General features: G+C 40.8%; 1 protein-coding gene across 1 annotated transcript; it reads right to left on the bottom strand.

The window, feature by feature from the left end:
- Nucleotides 1-2: 2 nt before the first annotated feature.
- Nucleotides 3-8,495, bottom strand: LOC116383782 (14-3-3 protein zeta). The gene is made up of 6 exons (XM_031847871.1): nt 8,388-8,495; nt 7,480-7,902; nt 4,700-4,823; nt 1,978-2,141; nt 1,785-1,880; nt 3-1,099 (listed from the first exon to the last, which is right to left on the bottom strand). The coding sequence occupies exons 2-6, from the start codon at nt 7,771-7,773 to the stop codon at nt 1,025-1,027; spliced, it is 753 nt and encodes a 250-aa protein (XP_031703731.1). The 5' UTR covers nt 7,774-7,902; nt 8,388-8,495; the 3' UTR covers nt 3-1,024.
- Nucleotides 8,496-15,236: the final 6,741 nt, after the last annotated feature.

The raw sequence follows: 15,236 nt of genomic DNA, 5'->3' as shown, positions 1-15,236 counted from the left end.
GCCTTGGTTTATAAAATGTTTTATTCATGTTAACATAGCTGATACATAGGGATTCAAACAGTTCCACAAGGCTTTTGGGGACAACAATTGAATGAATAGCAAAACAATAGTGGTCCAAATCTCTAATGACAATCACTGGACAGACTAACAAACCACCCACTTGAAGGATGTGTACAAACCTGCATTTAAAATCACTAAACTTGACACTTGGACTTGTGTGTGTTACAGCATTTGTTCCCCATTCCAGTGTAATATCTCAAGAGACATGCATGACAGAATTGTCTTCCTCCCATTGAAAAGGTCCCTGCATTTGATCAGACAAGCCCCATCACCCCCCCCCCAAACAACAGGCATGCTTCAGTGAAAGAGTGGCATCAGAACCAGGGCAGAAAGTGAGGGTTTAACCAATTGGCACTACTTGGCTGTATTATAGTATTTGTTGCCAGCATGTAAAGTGCACAAGCTTTCCCTGCAGTGTGAAAATTTCATCCGTTTGAAGTTGGACTTCAGCTGCTGTAACCGTACCACGTAACTGTGTAGAGACAGACGCACTCAAAAAAAGATATGGGGGGGGGGGGAGAACTACTTTTAATATTTCTTATTGGAAAAATATTTAAACTGTCTCAAGAGGTGGGATTTGAGCTTCCAGTTGTCCAACAGTGGGACTTAAGTTTTCTTGCCTCTAAATTGAGCTGGGGGTCCGATACCATGTCAAGCTATCAATCACTGCTCTACAGCTGAAACTGCACAAATGGGAAGGCCAGGACAAACCTAAACCAGACGAAGAGAGGGTTTCTCTTTTCTACAGTTGTCCAAATCAACATTGTGAAAAGAATTTATTGTACTCATTTATTTTTAAATCATTATTTTCTTACATGACTCTTTTCAGCAATGGGTTTCATTGGTAGAATGTTTGAGTGGAGCAATAAAGGAATGAAGGATGTGTAAAAAGGTTTTTTTTTTTTTTTTTTTCTTCCTTTTGTTGTTTTTAGAGAGGACCCCAACATCGAGGACTTTTTTTTTTTTACTTCTCATTCTCGCCTTGCTCTCCTCCTTCTCCACCCTCGCACTCCTCAGCAGTGTTGTCTGATGTCCATAACTGAGGATAGAAACAGAGATTTGTTAAACAAATAAAGTGGAATACAGTCGCAGATCCATAATCACTGTGAAAACTTTAAGCCATACTTTGTAGTGGACCTGTAATTGGCAGTGATTACACATTAGACACATCTCTGTGCACACCCTGAAATTGTTAGGTTTAACACAATGTAGAAATTTGAAGTAGAGCTAGAAAAATCTATTTTTAAATAAATCCTGTAAACAAAGAAGTTCGGTCATTGGACAGTAAATAAATACTGAGGCAACTTGGTACTCCTCAAACAAAGTGCTGGTCTGGTTGTTTACTTTCCGACAGTGGAATCGGCGGGGATGTGTGCAATAGGATACGAGCTTCTCTTTCTGGCAAGACCATGAATCAGGGTTCATACACATTTTAGCCAATGACTTTTCATAGACTTTAACCCCTTCATGTCCAACCATTCCGTGAATTCTGTGTATACATGCAACGTTTGTATGATATCGGGTGTCCAACCACAAGAAATGCTAAGCAGATTTGGTCTCACCCTTCACTAAAACGGCACGCTTTTGTCCTTTCCTTCAATTGAGGCCATTTCAACAAATGTGTTCGTGTTATGGTCACAGTACGCTTCAAACTGAGGCAAACATAACCCTACATCTTACACAGTGGAGCTTATTTTTGTGCATTGTGAGACGAGAGCACTCACTGTCAGGTTGTCTCTGAGGAGTTGCATGATGAGAGTGCTGTCTTTGTAGGACTCCTCATTGAGCTGGTCAAGCTCTGCAATGGCATCGTCGAATGCCTGGAAGCAAAGAAAAAGAAAATATTAGCAGGTTGCAACATAGTACAACTGCAGAAATGTGGAAAGTGACAGATTTATGTAAGAAAAGTCTGCAGACCTCTTTAGCCAATTCACAGGCTTTTTGTGGAGAGTTAAGGATCTCGTAGTAGAAGACAGAGAAGTTGAGCGCCAAGCCCAAGCGGATGGGATGTGTGGAGTCCATCTCAGTCTTGCTGATGTCAAACGCTTCCTGGTATGACTGCTGTGAGCTCTTAATGGTGTCTGGGGACAGAGGAAGGAATCAAACCCAATGGTCAATGTATGCATGTCACGGTTGAGAGACGTCTGCTTAAAGCAAATTCATTTTAGCAGAATCTGTCCAAACATGGCATCTTAGTACCAAATAGTTTTTTGAAAATTTTACAATTTCTATTTAAAGCTACACACTGGATGAAACGTGACAATAAAGCAATAGTTCAACTGTACAAAAAATCCGAGTAAAAATGACAACTCTGTGGGTTTGTGGGCAGTTGTGTGAAAAAGTGTTTGCCCCCTTCCTGATTTCTTTTGCATGTTTGTCACACTTAAATGTTTCAGATCATCAAACAAATTTAAATATTAGACAAAGATAACACAAGTAAACACAAAATGCAGTTTTTAAATGAAGGTTTTTATTATTAAGGGGAAAAAAAATCCAAACCTACATGGCCCTGTGTGAAAAAGTGATTGCCCCCTAAACCTAATAACTGGTTGGGCCACCCTTAGCAGCAACAACTGCAATCAAGTGTTTGTGATAACTGGCAATGAGTCTTTTACAGCGCTGTAGAGGAATTTTGGCCCACTCATCTTTGCAGAATTGTTGTAATTCAGCCACATTGGAGGGTTTTTGAGCATGAACCGCCTTTTTAAGGTCATGCCACAGCATCTCAATCGGATTCAGGTCGGGAGTTTGACTAGGCCACTCCAAAGTCTTCATTTTGTTTTTCTTAAGCCATTCAGAGGTGGACTTGCTGGTGTGTTTTGGATCATTGTCCCGCTGCAGAACCCAAGTGCGCTTCAGCTTGAGGTCACGAACAGATGGCCGGACATTCTCCTTCAGGATTTTTTGGTAGACAGCAGAATTCATGGTTCCATTTACCACAGCAAGTCTTCCAGGTCCTGAAGCAGCAAAACAGCCCCAGACCATCACACTACCACCACCATATTTTACTGTTGGTATGATGTTCCTTTTCTGAAATGCCGTGTTACTTTTACAGCATGATGTCTAGCTTTTGAGGATCTTTTGGTCTACCTCACTTTGTCAGGCAGGTCCTATTTAAGTGATTTCTTGATTGAGAACAGGGGTGGCAGTAATCAGGCCTGGGTGTGGCTAGAGAAATTGAACTCAGCATTCCAAAGATGTGATAAACCACAGTTAATTTATGTTTTAACAGGGAGGGGGGGGGGGCAATCACTTTTCACACAGGGCCATGTAGGTTTGGATTTCTTTTTCCCCTTAATAATAAAAACCTTCATTTAAAAACTGCATTTTGTGTTTACTTGTGTTATCTTTGTCCAATATTTAAATTTGTTTGATGATCTGAAACATTTAAGTGTGACAAACATGCAAAAAAATAAGAAATCAGGAAGGGGGCAAACACTTTTTCACACAACTGTATGTGTCAGACTATTGCACAGACTTGTTGAATTAGTTGCAAAGCAGCCAGCGGAAGGGTTACTACTCCTGGCCAAGAAATATAGCATCACAATAAACATATGCGTTAATTAGGGAGCTTAGGGGGTGCTGGTAGATCTAATTTGTTACCTTTGGACAGAACCAGTCTTTGTGCTAAGCTAGTGGCTATCAGTGGCTGCCCCCAAGCATCTTAATTACAGTGCAATCTATAAGCATATTTATTTTTCTTATTGTCAACAAATCCTATGAAAACACTAAATCCAGCAAGAAATCGATCCACCTAAGAAATTGTCTATGTAGCCAAAGCCTGATGTAGTGTATTCCTTTGTTCCATAGACCGCCGATGTTAAGCTAAAACATGAATGAGCCGCACTGTTGCACCAAGTGACATGTTCTACCATTACCATAAACATGGGTATTATAATCCAACATACTGCCACAGTCACTAGAGCACCACATGTGTATTAATCACTGGCTTAATATAGTCCCCAAACATGTATTTATTAAGCCTTTTCTTTACATTGAATAATGAAACTATGCAGTTTTGTTATTTTTTTTTTAAAGATGATCAGGAACCAATGGTTTGGGGCTGAGAGCTACAGACAGGGTGGGGACATCAGAAAGTACTCAGGAACAAACTAATGCAAATGTCTGCCAGCACACCAATTTTGATAATTGGATTTGAAGTACACAATGCTAATAAGAACAGTGAGGGGAAGGTGGGGAAGAAATTCTGTCACTATACATCGTTCCATGTCGGAGAGCTGGAGGCCAATCTGGTGCCACACACACACACACACACACTATGACGGAGCCCTGTGGTCACGTGGCCGTGACGCATTGCCCCACTTGACGTCACTTCCAGCTCTAAGACAAAATCTGACACGTTGGTATTTGCAGTGTAAAAAAGTGGCCCACTTATATTTGTTCTTTTTTCTAACAAGGGGGGGTTTAGCCAATAACGTGCAAATAAAAAAAAGACACTTCATTACATAGAGAAGTAAAGAAAATTTAACATTTAACATGAAGGCTTTTCTTCCAGGATGAAATTAGATCTTTTGCTCCATCTTTGAATTGGGATTTGTTTGTAGAAGTTACTTTTTTTGTATGATTAAAAAAACAAAAACAAATTAATACAATAAATAGAGTACAACTATGAACTCACCATCTTTCTTCTCACCAGCAGCAACTTCAGCAAGGTATCTAAAGTAGTCCCCCTTCATCTTTAGGTAGAAGACTTTGCTCTCAGGATTTTTGGAGTTTGCAATCAAATGCTCATCTAGCAGTTTCTGTGAAGACAGGAAAAGTTCGATCAATTGAAGTAGAAGCACCGAGCAAATATTGAACAGTCGAACAGGGATAACATTACCAAAAGCTTTCACTAAACAAGCAGACATGCTAGATTTAGAGAAAATAGTTACCAAATTGGGCACAAATAAAGATGCGAACACACACACACACACCTCAAAATAGGTGGGGCTCATCCACTGTAAGTGTCCCATAAGCCTCCGTCCACCAGAGAGCACTACTCCCTTCATAGATGCTCAGCTCGATGACTAATTAGTACAGTGCTGCATTATCAGGAGCAAAGTACAACTGATGGCTCCTTTTCTGGTAGATCACCCACACATTTTGAAAATAAATCACATAATATACAGCAGAACAGTGGAAATAAATAACCGTTTCATTGTTAAATAATCGTAATCTGTGCTTTCCCACTGAAAAGGCTGCTTAAAACGGCAACAGGGTTTAAAGAGTATAGTAGTCGTAGTAAAATAGCTAAAATATAAAACAGAATCACATCCTGTGATTACATTCTAGGCCAAATCATCTGTTTTAGAACAGACATGGGAAGACTACCAGATCTGTGTCTGTGAAACTGGAGTTTGTGCTCAGATGAAACGATTTAGAGAAAAGATTAACCGCTGAAAAATGCTTGAGAATACCTTCAACCCCCCGCCCCCCAACAACAGTCCTGACCGAGAGGCAATGTGGCGTTTAGAATAAATAGAAACATCCTCCTTTCCTTCAACTTAAATACAATTTATTATTAAAAAAGTCAAAGAAAAGAGCTCTCCCCTCTGAACCCTGGGGAGAAAGAAGCTGCCCTTGTTTGAGCCAAACCCACCCCAGCAGCGCCTACCCAGTCATTTACCGACACAAAGATTGGCACAGCCGAAACACGGGCATGTCTCAAGTACTAAGCATTCCTTTTCCACTGTGTGCTCTGCACAATAGACAAGAAGAGGGGTAGCCCCACTTTCACACAAAGCTCTGATTTCAGTCACCAGCAAAAGACAAGAAAGCAGTGTTGCTGCATTAAAGCCTGACTGGTTATGTGTGCAGTGCCTATGCATGTAGGGAATCGATTTATTTTCCCCGAGCATGGACTAATCCTTCATTACAAATTCAAAATGGCAACACTATAATGTTCTGTGAGGTGGTTCTTAGTTACATGTGACTGCCTTTATGACAACTTTGACTAGATTGATTTTGAATTGTCCCAACGCTAAAATATCTGACAAGCCATGGTGGCAAACCAAACCCCCGATTCACATCTTTGTAGTATTTTATCTGTTTCGAAGCTTCAAATGTCAAGGTACAGTCTGGAGTGTCATGTTCTGAAAAAGTGTGAATAGCCTGAATTTGCTCAGCTGGCACACCGTCTGGTCTACAAGCCCTACATTTACATCCTGTGTGGAAACTGGAGCCCAAGCATCCAGAAGCCCCTGCTTCCTCCAGACCTGCTTTTAGCCGAGACGCAAGTCCGCTCGGTTTCACAGTCTGCAGTGCAGGAAATCTAGGCGGAGGGAATACAAGCAGCTTACTCGTCTACTGCGGCCTCTACACTTACGGCCCTTTGTGGGTGCATCACTAACCTGTCAGGTTGTCTGCAGACAAGTTAAGGCATGAGGACCGACACACCCTCCTCTGCTGACAAACCCTCCTGACGCCACTCGCTATCAAGAGATCCTGAAAGCTGAGTCACAGCTGTTCAAGCGCATAGTCTTAGGAAATCATATGGAAAGCTGGTTGAAAAAAAGAAAAAAAAAAATGAACGGCGACTGCAACTTTGCAGCGCGGCTCATGGAAATTATCTCAATCTTACAGCTCAGCTTCCTCTTTGGTTCAACAGCGGCGATCTCCTCTAATCCATTATCAAGGCAGGCTTGAAATAATGCAAAGCACCAATCTGTGCTGTTGCATTAGATTAAACAAGAGGTGAAAGTATTACCCCCCCCCCTAGTATTCCAGTAAAGCTTTTAAATGTGGAGTGTAATGTCTGAGAATGCATTTAGCTTAACTGTCAAACACAGCCTTGTTGTACGATGATGATCTGTAGAAAGTGTGTGAGTCATTTAGGCATGTAAATTCTTGCACTTGGCTAACCACATTAGGCTTCTATCAGCCAGATGGGAAGATATGGATACTGAACATAGCATAGCTTTATAGAACACAGAGTATACCGCCTATCTTTCCTCTGTGTGTGTGTGTGTGTGTACGTCCTCTCTCCACCCATTCAGACACACCTTGATGGTGTAGTCACTATGACCTTTGTGTCAGTTCACGCCCTCACATGGTTTCAGGGCCCATTGTTCTAAATCCAGATTCCCAAAAGGCAGGAACAGTGGGAGGACTACATACTACTTCCTTGTCCTCTCCGGTCATATATTCATGCAACCGTGGAGCTCGCAGGAAAAACAGGGCAGATGCCATTTGTCACACAATCTTTGACTTTAAATAAAACCATGCGTCACTTTACATTTTTGGGACTACAGATGTGTCATGAAGACGGGCATCTGTGAAAGACGTGTTAACCTTCAAGTTGAGCAAACACGGTTTCTTCAACCCAGTTCTAAGTACATACCCCTAAATTAATGTTAAACCACGTTTCTTTTATTACGAGAAAACACTTTCAACCATTCAAAGACTGGAATACTTTACCAGGACGTTATCGCAGATCTCTTGGAGCTCCTTCTCCACCTTCTCCCGATACTCTTTGACCATCTGCTGCTTCTTCTCGCACCCCTCGGCCTTCACTCCGATGCTGGACAACACCCTCCACGCGGAGCGCCTCGCCCCAACCACGTTCTTGTAGGCGACGGACAGCAGGTTCCTCTCCTCGTTTGACAGCTCTTCTCCCTTCTCCGTGACCTCCTTCATGCTCTCCGCCATGTCGTCGTAACGCTCGGCTTGCTCCGCCAGCTTGGCCCTCTGAATAAGATCCGTTTTATCCATAGTTTATATTATTTGGGGGGACTGATAAATTTGGGAAAATCCGGGATTGTGTGGCAATCGAAGGAGTATGGGTTTGAAGAATGGGTGCAGCAGCGAAGGGACGTTATGTCCTCACAGCGACTGTAGAAGCTGCGAAAAGAAGGTTAGAACAATTAGTAACGATAGGCGTCGACATGAAAAAAAAAAATACATGCATCCGCCTGGTATGAGCAGTAAAGTGAAACAGCAGCGATTAAAATGCGTAAGGCGAGAAAAAAAACGTTTCCAGAAATATTTATCTTAAATTACCAAACGTAGTAAATTTAGTTAGCCTGCTTTCACCACAATTAACGTACACACTTGAGATAAATTGCAGTCTAAAACAACAAAGAAGCTGGTTTTAAACGGTTTCTGCAAGTCTACCGTTCCGCACGACAACCCGCCACAAAGCTGTCTGCTGCAGCTAGCTGCACGTTAGCTAAAGCTAGATCGGCCACTCCTTTCAATAAAAATGTCACGTTAGCGATACTCGCATTAAACACTAATCAGACCACAGTTTTCTGTTCGTCGATCAACCAGCGACCGTATAGCCTTCTTAACGAAAATAAACATGTAAAGTACTCATCGTTTCTAACCTACGGAGGTCCAAATTTGCTCCACAAATAGATCAGATTTGAGAGGATGGTCAGAAAGGCAAATAACGGCAGTAGCAGCGAAAATTCAACTCAACCTGCTGAAATAGGGGCGGTTTAGCTGAGTGTCGACCGTCCAATAATATACCGTAATCTCACGTGATTGACAGAAAGACTTGTCGCTGTAAACCAGTAGTTGTTTAGCGCGGCGAAAGAGGCGGTCCTTCGGGGGTAGTTTGACAGACCGGAACGCTGCAGCGGCTGGGGCCACGGGGTTTCCTCCAATTAGAGCAAGGGACGAAGACGTCATCGCATTGCCATGGTGATGCTCATCCAATCACTCCCCGCTTTCACACGCTGTTGGCACTGTGGGCGGGTGTGGCACTCACTAGATCAGACGTTTATCTTTCTTCAATGTTTAGTCAAAGATTATCTGCTAATATTTTATATTTTTCATATTACAACAAGTGAACGAATCCTATGAAAACACCAATGAATGTATCGTAAGGAATGTTTCATAATGAATGTATGAATCAATTGCTTAATTGTCTGCGCCATAGACCTCCAATGCTGTCCAAAAACTGTGAAACACAACATTTATACACATGAGCCACACTGTTGCACTGAATAACATGTTCCTTCATGAACAGGAACATGGTGCAAAGTTTATTTTGAGTCAATCCCTGTCAAGTATGGCAAGTCCTCCTCTGGAATGTCACCTGTCTGATTTTAGAAAAGTACGATTCACCATGACAATAGCTTCAGACCAGTTCTGCTGAAAGTTATGTTCTTAAATCCTTATTGAGATCGAATGTGCCATGGTCAGGGTAAAACACACATGAACACACTCCAGGTATCTCAGTGACAGGCTGTGACACTGTGTGTAGGGGATGCCCGTGTGTACATCCTGAGAAGGATCAGCTTCCATACTGGAATGTCACCCACCAATCACCACCCACCACCACCACCCTGGACAAACCTGGACGGTTTTGGCAGTAGGGGAGCAGACAATGATTGACTCACACATGCTGGTATGCCAGCCATTTTGTTGTTTAAGGAGCAGGATGCCATTATTCTGTATATTCTTACTGTCAGCAAATCTCATGAAAGACTATAACCGACAGCACTTTCAACTTCCCTACCATGGCTCTCAGTCCCAAATCTCTATTGTTCATACTGAAGACTTGAATTTAAATCTTTAAAAATGGCTCACAAATAGTTCAGTCGTTTTCTTGTATGGCACGTCCCTCTAATAACGGACTCATTCAGTGCACAGCTTACAGTGGCTCTAGCATCAGGTAGCATGTTTCTCTGGGAAAATATCAAGGGCAGTTGTATTCAAATCTTGCTTGCCATCAGGCCACCCTCTTCAAAGGTCTGTTGTGAGCCTGTTCCTTCGCTTACTCAATTCAAACCTCCTAACTCTGACCTTTGTGCTGACCTTTGTGCTAGCTTTGTGCTCAGCTTTGCTTTACCTCTCAGTCACAGTCTTCATGTCGTGAAAAGACGGGGCCTTACGTTATGTTTGGAAACCCATATACCGTAAGTGGTTGTAGCTGAAACCTTTCTACCTGGAAAAAGCTCTCATTCAATTTATTTGGTCCCATATGATGACTGATATGTACACAATATGCCACTAACCCATAATATGACCTATATTTCCCATAAATGCATGTACGTATATGTTACTGGGGTTAACATGCCATTCAAATAATAAAATACAGCCTCAGTTCTGCTCCTTTACTGGTAGCCAATCGTATCACTGTGTGCTGAGTCATACATCCCCAAGGACACCACCAGACATGGTTTATTTACCATTCACTGGGTGTATTCCCTCTAACACCAACATATTCAGTGCTGCCATCATATATTATGATGTTACAGTTTTTATTGCGCAATATTATTTTTTATTCTGTACATGTCATCTGACACTGTTAATACAAATCCTACACTCTCATACGTACTGTAAATAGTCCTCTTTACACGCTTTACATAACCATCCAGTCCATGTATTCAGTAAGACCAGGACAGACAGCATTGAATGCAAACAAACAAGCTGATTTTATTCCTTTCTACATAATCAAAAGAGTCTCTCCCAGACTACAGGCTAATACAGAATGATTGTGAGGGAGAACGTAATTTTAAAAATTTGTGAGAAATTTGTTTAAAAATGTTCTATTTGCTAAATACTTTTTGACTCCTTTCCTCTTCATGGTTGACTGCAGGCCTGCTCTTGCACTGACTCCCCCCGATGGTGAAGCCAGCTGTCTAGTGTGGTCTGGTGACTTGTTGGCAGCGAGGAGTCACATGATTTAAGGAAACATTCGAAATGAATCACAGTGTAATCTGGGTCACTTGTACAATTCATCATTTGAAGACTATAATACAGGTACCAGTTGAACTGAGATTTTCACCAGATGTTATTTACTTTAGGAAGAGTTGTAGACGCCGATCATGCGCTATACTGTTTCTGTGCTTAGCTGGATGATATTGCTGGTGCTTTACATTTTTATTATTTTCAAAGTGTAAATAGTGTTAATTCTTTCTTTTGCACATTATACTTTTAATTGATAAAACAAGTTAATGAAAAAGATTAAAATAAATTGAAAATACAGATTTGAAGTACTTAAAATGACACAGTCATTTATTCATTACATTTTCAGATGGTCTCTTCAGGTACCACAAACACACAACTCTGCTGCTTGTGAATGTGCCCGAAGAGTTGAGGCAAGCAATATTGGCAATACAATATCCATTATGAATGAATTCATTCACTCCATAACATTTTCATTTATTCGATTCAAGTCCAGCTCTAAAATATATCTTGAATTTTTCTTCCAGATCACAGACAATCCAAAGTCCAGTGTAGTAAATACTAATAACATAACGTTCTACATGAGAATAAATGCTTTCCTCATGTATGCCGGGTTATCATGGATCTGTGACCATAATCTTGCACACAATGGTTGAATTATTGTGTTACTTTAGATTCAGGCTTGACTTTTTGTGTTATTTTTGCAAATGTTTTTACAATGTTTCTCCGTATATCGCTGCTCCCAACAGGAAAGAACATTAACATTCTGTATATGGTCAAACCTAATCACACAAGCCTTGCTTTTCTTGTCATATCTTTCTGTCATTAGACATGGCGCTATTAGAGGAAGAGTCTCATGTCCACAGTGGGCCAGATGGCTAATAATAGTAATGGTTAATAGGTTGGGAAATCCCACGGCGTCAGCTCTAGTTTTGAGCTGCTTGTGTGAATATCAGCCAGCAGAATGGCAGCTTCTAGAACTCAAGTTCACATTTCTCTTTGCAGCCTCGGATATGTGGAGCATCCAAAATATCACATTTGAATAAACATGTGTTCAAATGCAGTAGTGGACAATATACATTTTGCCATTCTGTTCATACCATGAACAGAATATCTAGCCCATAAATAATCAATGGGTGCATTAGGCCTTTGTGTGTAATGTTGCAAATCAGTACGCAGATGTTTTGTATACATGTCAACATTTTTACAATAAAGTGTGATGTACATTTATTTTTTATTTATTATTGTCATATTTAGACAAAAACAGATCCACAAACACAAGTTCTCAATAGTTTACAGAAACCTTACCAGATCATAATATCTATTGATATCTCACTTGAAAATACCACTGTGGTAGAGAATTTCATCCTGTCACCCACCCCTAACTTAAACTCATGTAAATGTTTATATTGATAGCAGTCTATGAAAGTTCTACATAATGCGTTCTGGAGGAAAAGTAAAAGGTTTGGCTACTTTTTAGGCACAGATGGAGACTGGAGCTGATCATTTTACAAGGTTTCAGTTGAGGCAAATGCACATCATGTGTTCTGGTTAATTCCATACCAAACCGATTGTACCTTCTTTGCAACGTCACTCTTGATCTGTGCTGCCAGCTTTTCAGCACTCTTATATTCTTCTTCTGGTATACCTGAAGAGCTGCAGCACAGCTACCAGTGAGGGAGTCTCCCATACCAGTGGTGAGGTTCTCCTAAGATGCAGTTATATCAGCCTGAGATGCACCACTCTTGAGAATGCACCCCTGAAACTCCTGATAAGGAGACATTGATTTTAGAGATACTTCAAATGATATTCCATGAAAGACTATCCACTCGAAGAATATCATTAAAATTGCATGCCATTTGTGCACACACACAACCACTGCTGTGCTCACACAGACTCAGAGCACTTTAATACTTCCTCTCATTTGTCAACGTGCTACTGCAAATGGACAGTGTGTGTATGTGTGTGTTTGTGTGTGTGTGTAGCAGCTGATGGAGGTAGAGATAGAGGTTGAATAATAGATGAGAGATGAAGCTATTTTCTGAACCTCATTAGATTCTTGTTCTGTGTTTAAGAAGCATCTACTTCCTCTTTAATAATCAGTTTCTTAACAATAATTTGCAATTATTTTTTCGGGAATGCAGAAACTGAATAGAATATGAAGTTTGGATGAATTCAGTGACAAATACAGGTGTGATTGCATGTTTTTACATAAGTAATTGTATGGTATATTGTAAATCTCCTTGTGTTTATTTAGTGGCTTTTGATTGCCAAATGACTGATTGTAAGAGTAGATGGTGGTGTCCCATCCACACCGTGCAGTGGTGGGAGGTTGTCTCATGGCAATTAGGCCTCTGTGCTCCATTTCACAGCCAATCTCTCAGCTCTAATTAGAGGTAATTAAAACACTTTCTTTCATTCTCTGTCTCCATCACAGACACATACATGCACAAACGCCAAACACACACTAGGATTTCAATAGTTTCTAGGCACTAATTAAATCCAACAGAGAACGCTACTGAATTATCAAGTAGGATTTAGACTCTCCTCCTGCATTTCAGTGAAGTCAATGTGCTTTTACAGATTTCGGTGGTGCTGAGCTTCCTCTCACTTATCTGTCTTTACACTCGAAATCAGCTTCTGCACATTTGCATCCAATGCTTTTAAACAGAGGTTATGTGCTGAGGCCTATGCAGAAAATGTAGGCTACTGCATAAACTGCTGTGTGTATGTGTGTGTGTGTGTGTGTGTATTAGTAAGCTTGGTATGCAAGTTGCATTCCGTCCCTCATTCTTTGGCTGCTTTTATGAATAATACATCACCGGTGCTCACTAAAGTGCACATTGCTGTAGAGATGCACAACACCAAAGCTTCATATACATTTATATATGTGGGGGTGTGCCTATATACACATAGGCCTCTCTGTCAAATAGGACGTGCTTACTGTCATCACTCTTCAGCACAACCTTCATCAAAGTCAGCTGAATTCTCTTCTCTTCTTTAAGATAGAATACTAACACTTTACAGTTAGTCTGTGCAGTACCTTGCACTCAAGTAGGGAAGCAAATGCAGCTGATATTGTGGCAACCTGAGACGGATGAGTAATCATTCTTGGATGCCCAGAGGGTCAGGAGGACCTTCATATTTTTCAGTCGTGAATGTTTTTCTTGACACACCAACATTTGCACATGTTACATTTAATTCTGCTGCCCTGTTGGGAAAGGAATATCTTCAGCAAATGTGACCTCAGAATAAAACACACATTTATATTGGTAGTTAAGGCAAACACCAATGACCTCTGCAGTTTATATTTAGATCTGTGGAGGAGTTATGGGATGGTGATGACGACTGACAGATTTGTCACCATGGTGGCTTGTTAACAATAGCAGGAAGTCTTTTGTTCTTTGACACATGTCATCCTCGCTGATTGACAAAACGTTATGTCTTTGAAAATTTGATCCAAAAGTAGGAATGATGAACGACAGCTTTGTGTCAAACTGGTGGGCTAACGGTATATATTGTGGGGTGAATATCTGTACATTCTACATAACAATCACTGTTCAAGCAATGACGTGTGGTGGCCAAGGTTTGAGGTTTCTCAGACTCACCCACATCATTGCCACATGTTCAAATTGTGAAAATTACTGTTAATGTCAAATCATAAAACACAATCAGCTTGTTTGGTTTAGAATTTGTTTATTAGCACCTTTAAAGATGTACTGTTTTCTGGAAGAAGCATGCACATGCAGCATACATAGTTTTGTCATATTGCTGGTTATATTGATCAATTTATCTGTGCCTTTGGGTTACCTGGCTGCTGAGTTCTCCTATCTAGCTGAACAAAAGATTAGGCAGATGGCGAGACTGCAATAGAGGCCCAAGCTTTGGACCATACCAAAAGCTCTGGCAGCATGGGGGGATCTGGGTTTATTCCCTTGTCTGCAGTTATTTGCTTTGTTTAACCTTCCATGGGAAAATAAACCCAACTTTTGAACCTAAAACCTGTGTTTCTTTGTGCCTCGACATGCTTGGTCCACGACAATATGTAATTTTGGAAATGTTTGGAAAGAGCATTTGCAAAAGCAAAGACTTTTTCAAATAATAAATTATCATATGGCTAAACGCAGTGCACACATAAGTCCTGACTCCACCTTGCATACAGATTTGTACAATCATGATTTATTAAGCTGAGATTATACTTTCAAAATTGAATGTGGATATTGTTGAAAGACAATTTTTATCCTGAATTCTGTGCTTTGGAGGAAATGAGACAGAAGACCTGTTCTATGTTTTTTCTCCACAGACTTTTGAAAGATTTTCTGAGGTTAATTCAGATGCAGTATCCTTCAGACAATGTCCTCTGGGGTGTTTGTCTCCTTTCCCATCTCATGCTTTCATAATGTATGGAGTCAGCTCAGTATCAGTTCCCCCTCCCATCTCTTTCTTCACTCTGTCTGTGTTTCTCTTGACTGACTCAGCCTTTTCGACAGTCAAACATGTTCAGACACACCTATATGCACTGGCTCACCACTGGCAGA

This window comes from Anarrhichthys ocellatus, unplaced genomic scaffold (genome assembly GCF_004355925.1).
Source record: "Anarrhichthys ocellatus isolate YVR2014 unplaced genomic scaffold, GSC_Weel_1.0 scaffold7, whole genome shotgun sequence".
NCBI classification, from domain to species: domain Eukaryota; kingdom Metazoa; phylum Chordata; class Actinopteri; order Perciformes; family Anarhichadidae; genus Anarrhichthys; species Anarrhichthys ocellatus.
Note: the sequence above shows the minus strand (reverse complement) of the source record. Positions and strands in the feature narration are given on the sequence as shown.

Bases quoted from the DNA above. Each gene is read 5' to 3' on its own strand.
- LOC116383782 (XM_031847871.1), bottom strand. From the start codon at position 7,773: ATGGATAAAACGGATCTTATTCAGAGGGCCAAGCTGGCGGAGCAAGCC. The intron at 2,142-4,699 runs GTGAGTTCATAG...CTCTGTCCCCAG, and splicing joins TGCTGGTGAGAAGAAAGATG to ACACCATTAAGAGCTCACAG. The intron at 1,100-1,784 runs GTGAGTGCTCTC...TTCTATCCTCAG, and splicing joins TCCTCAGAGACAACCTGACA to TTATGGACATCAGACAACAC.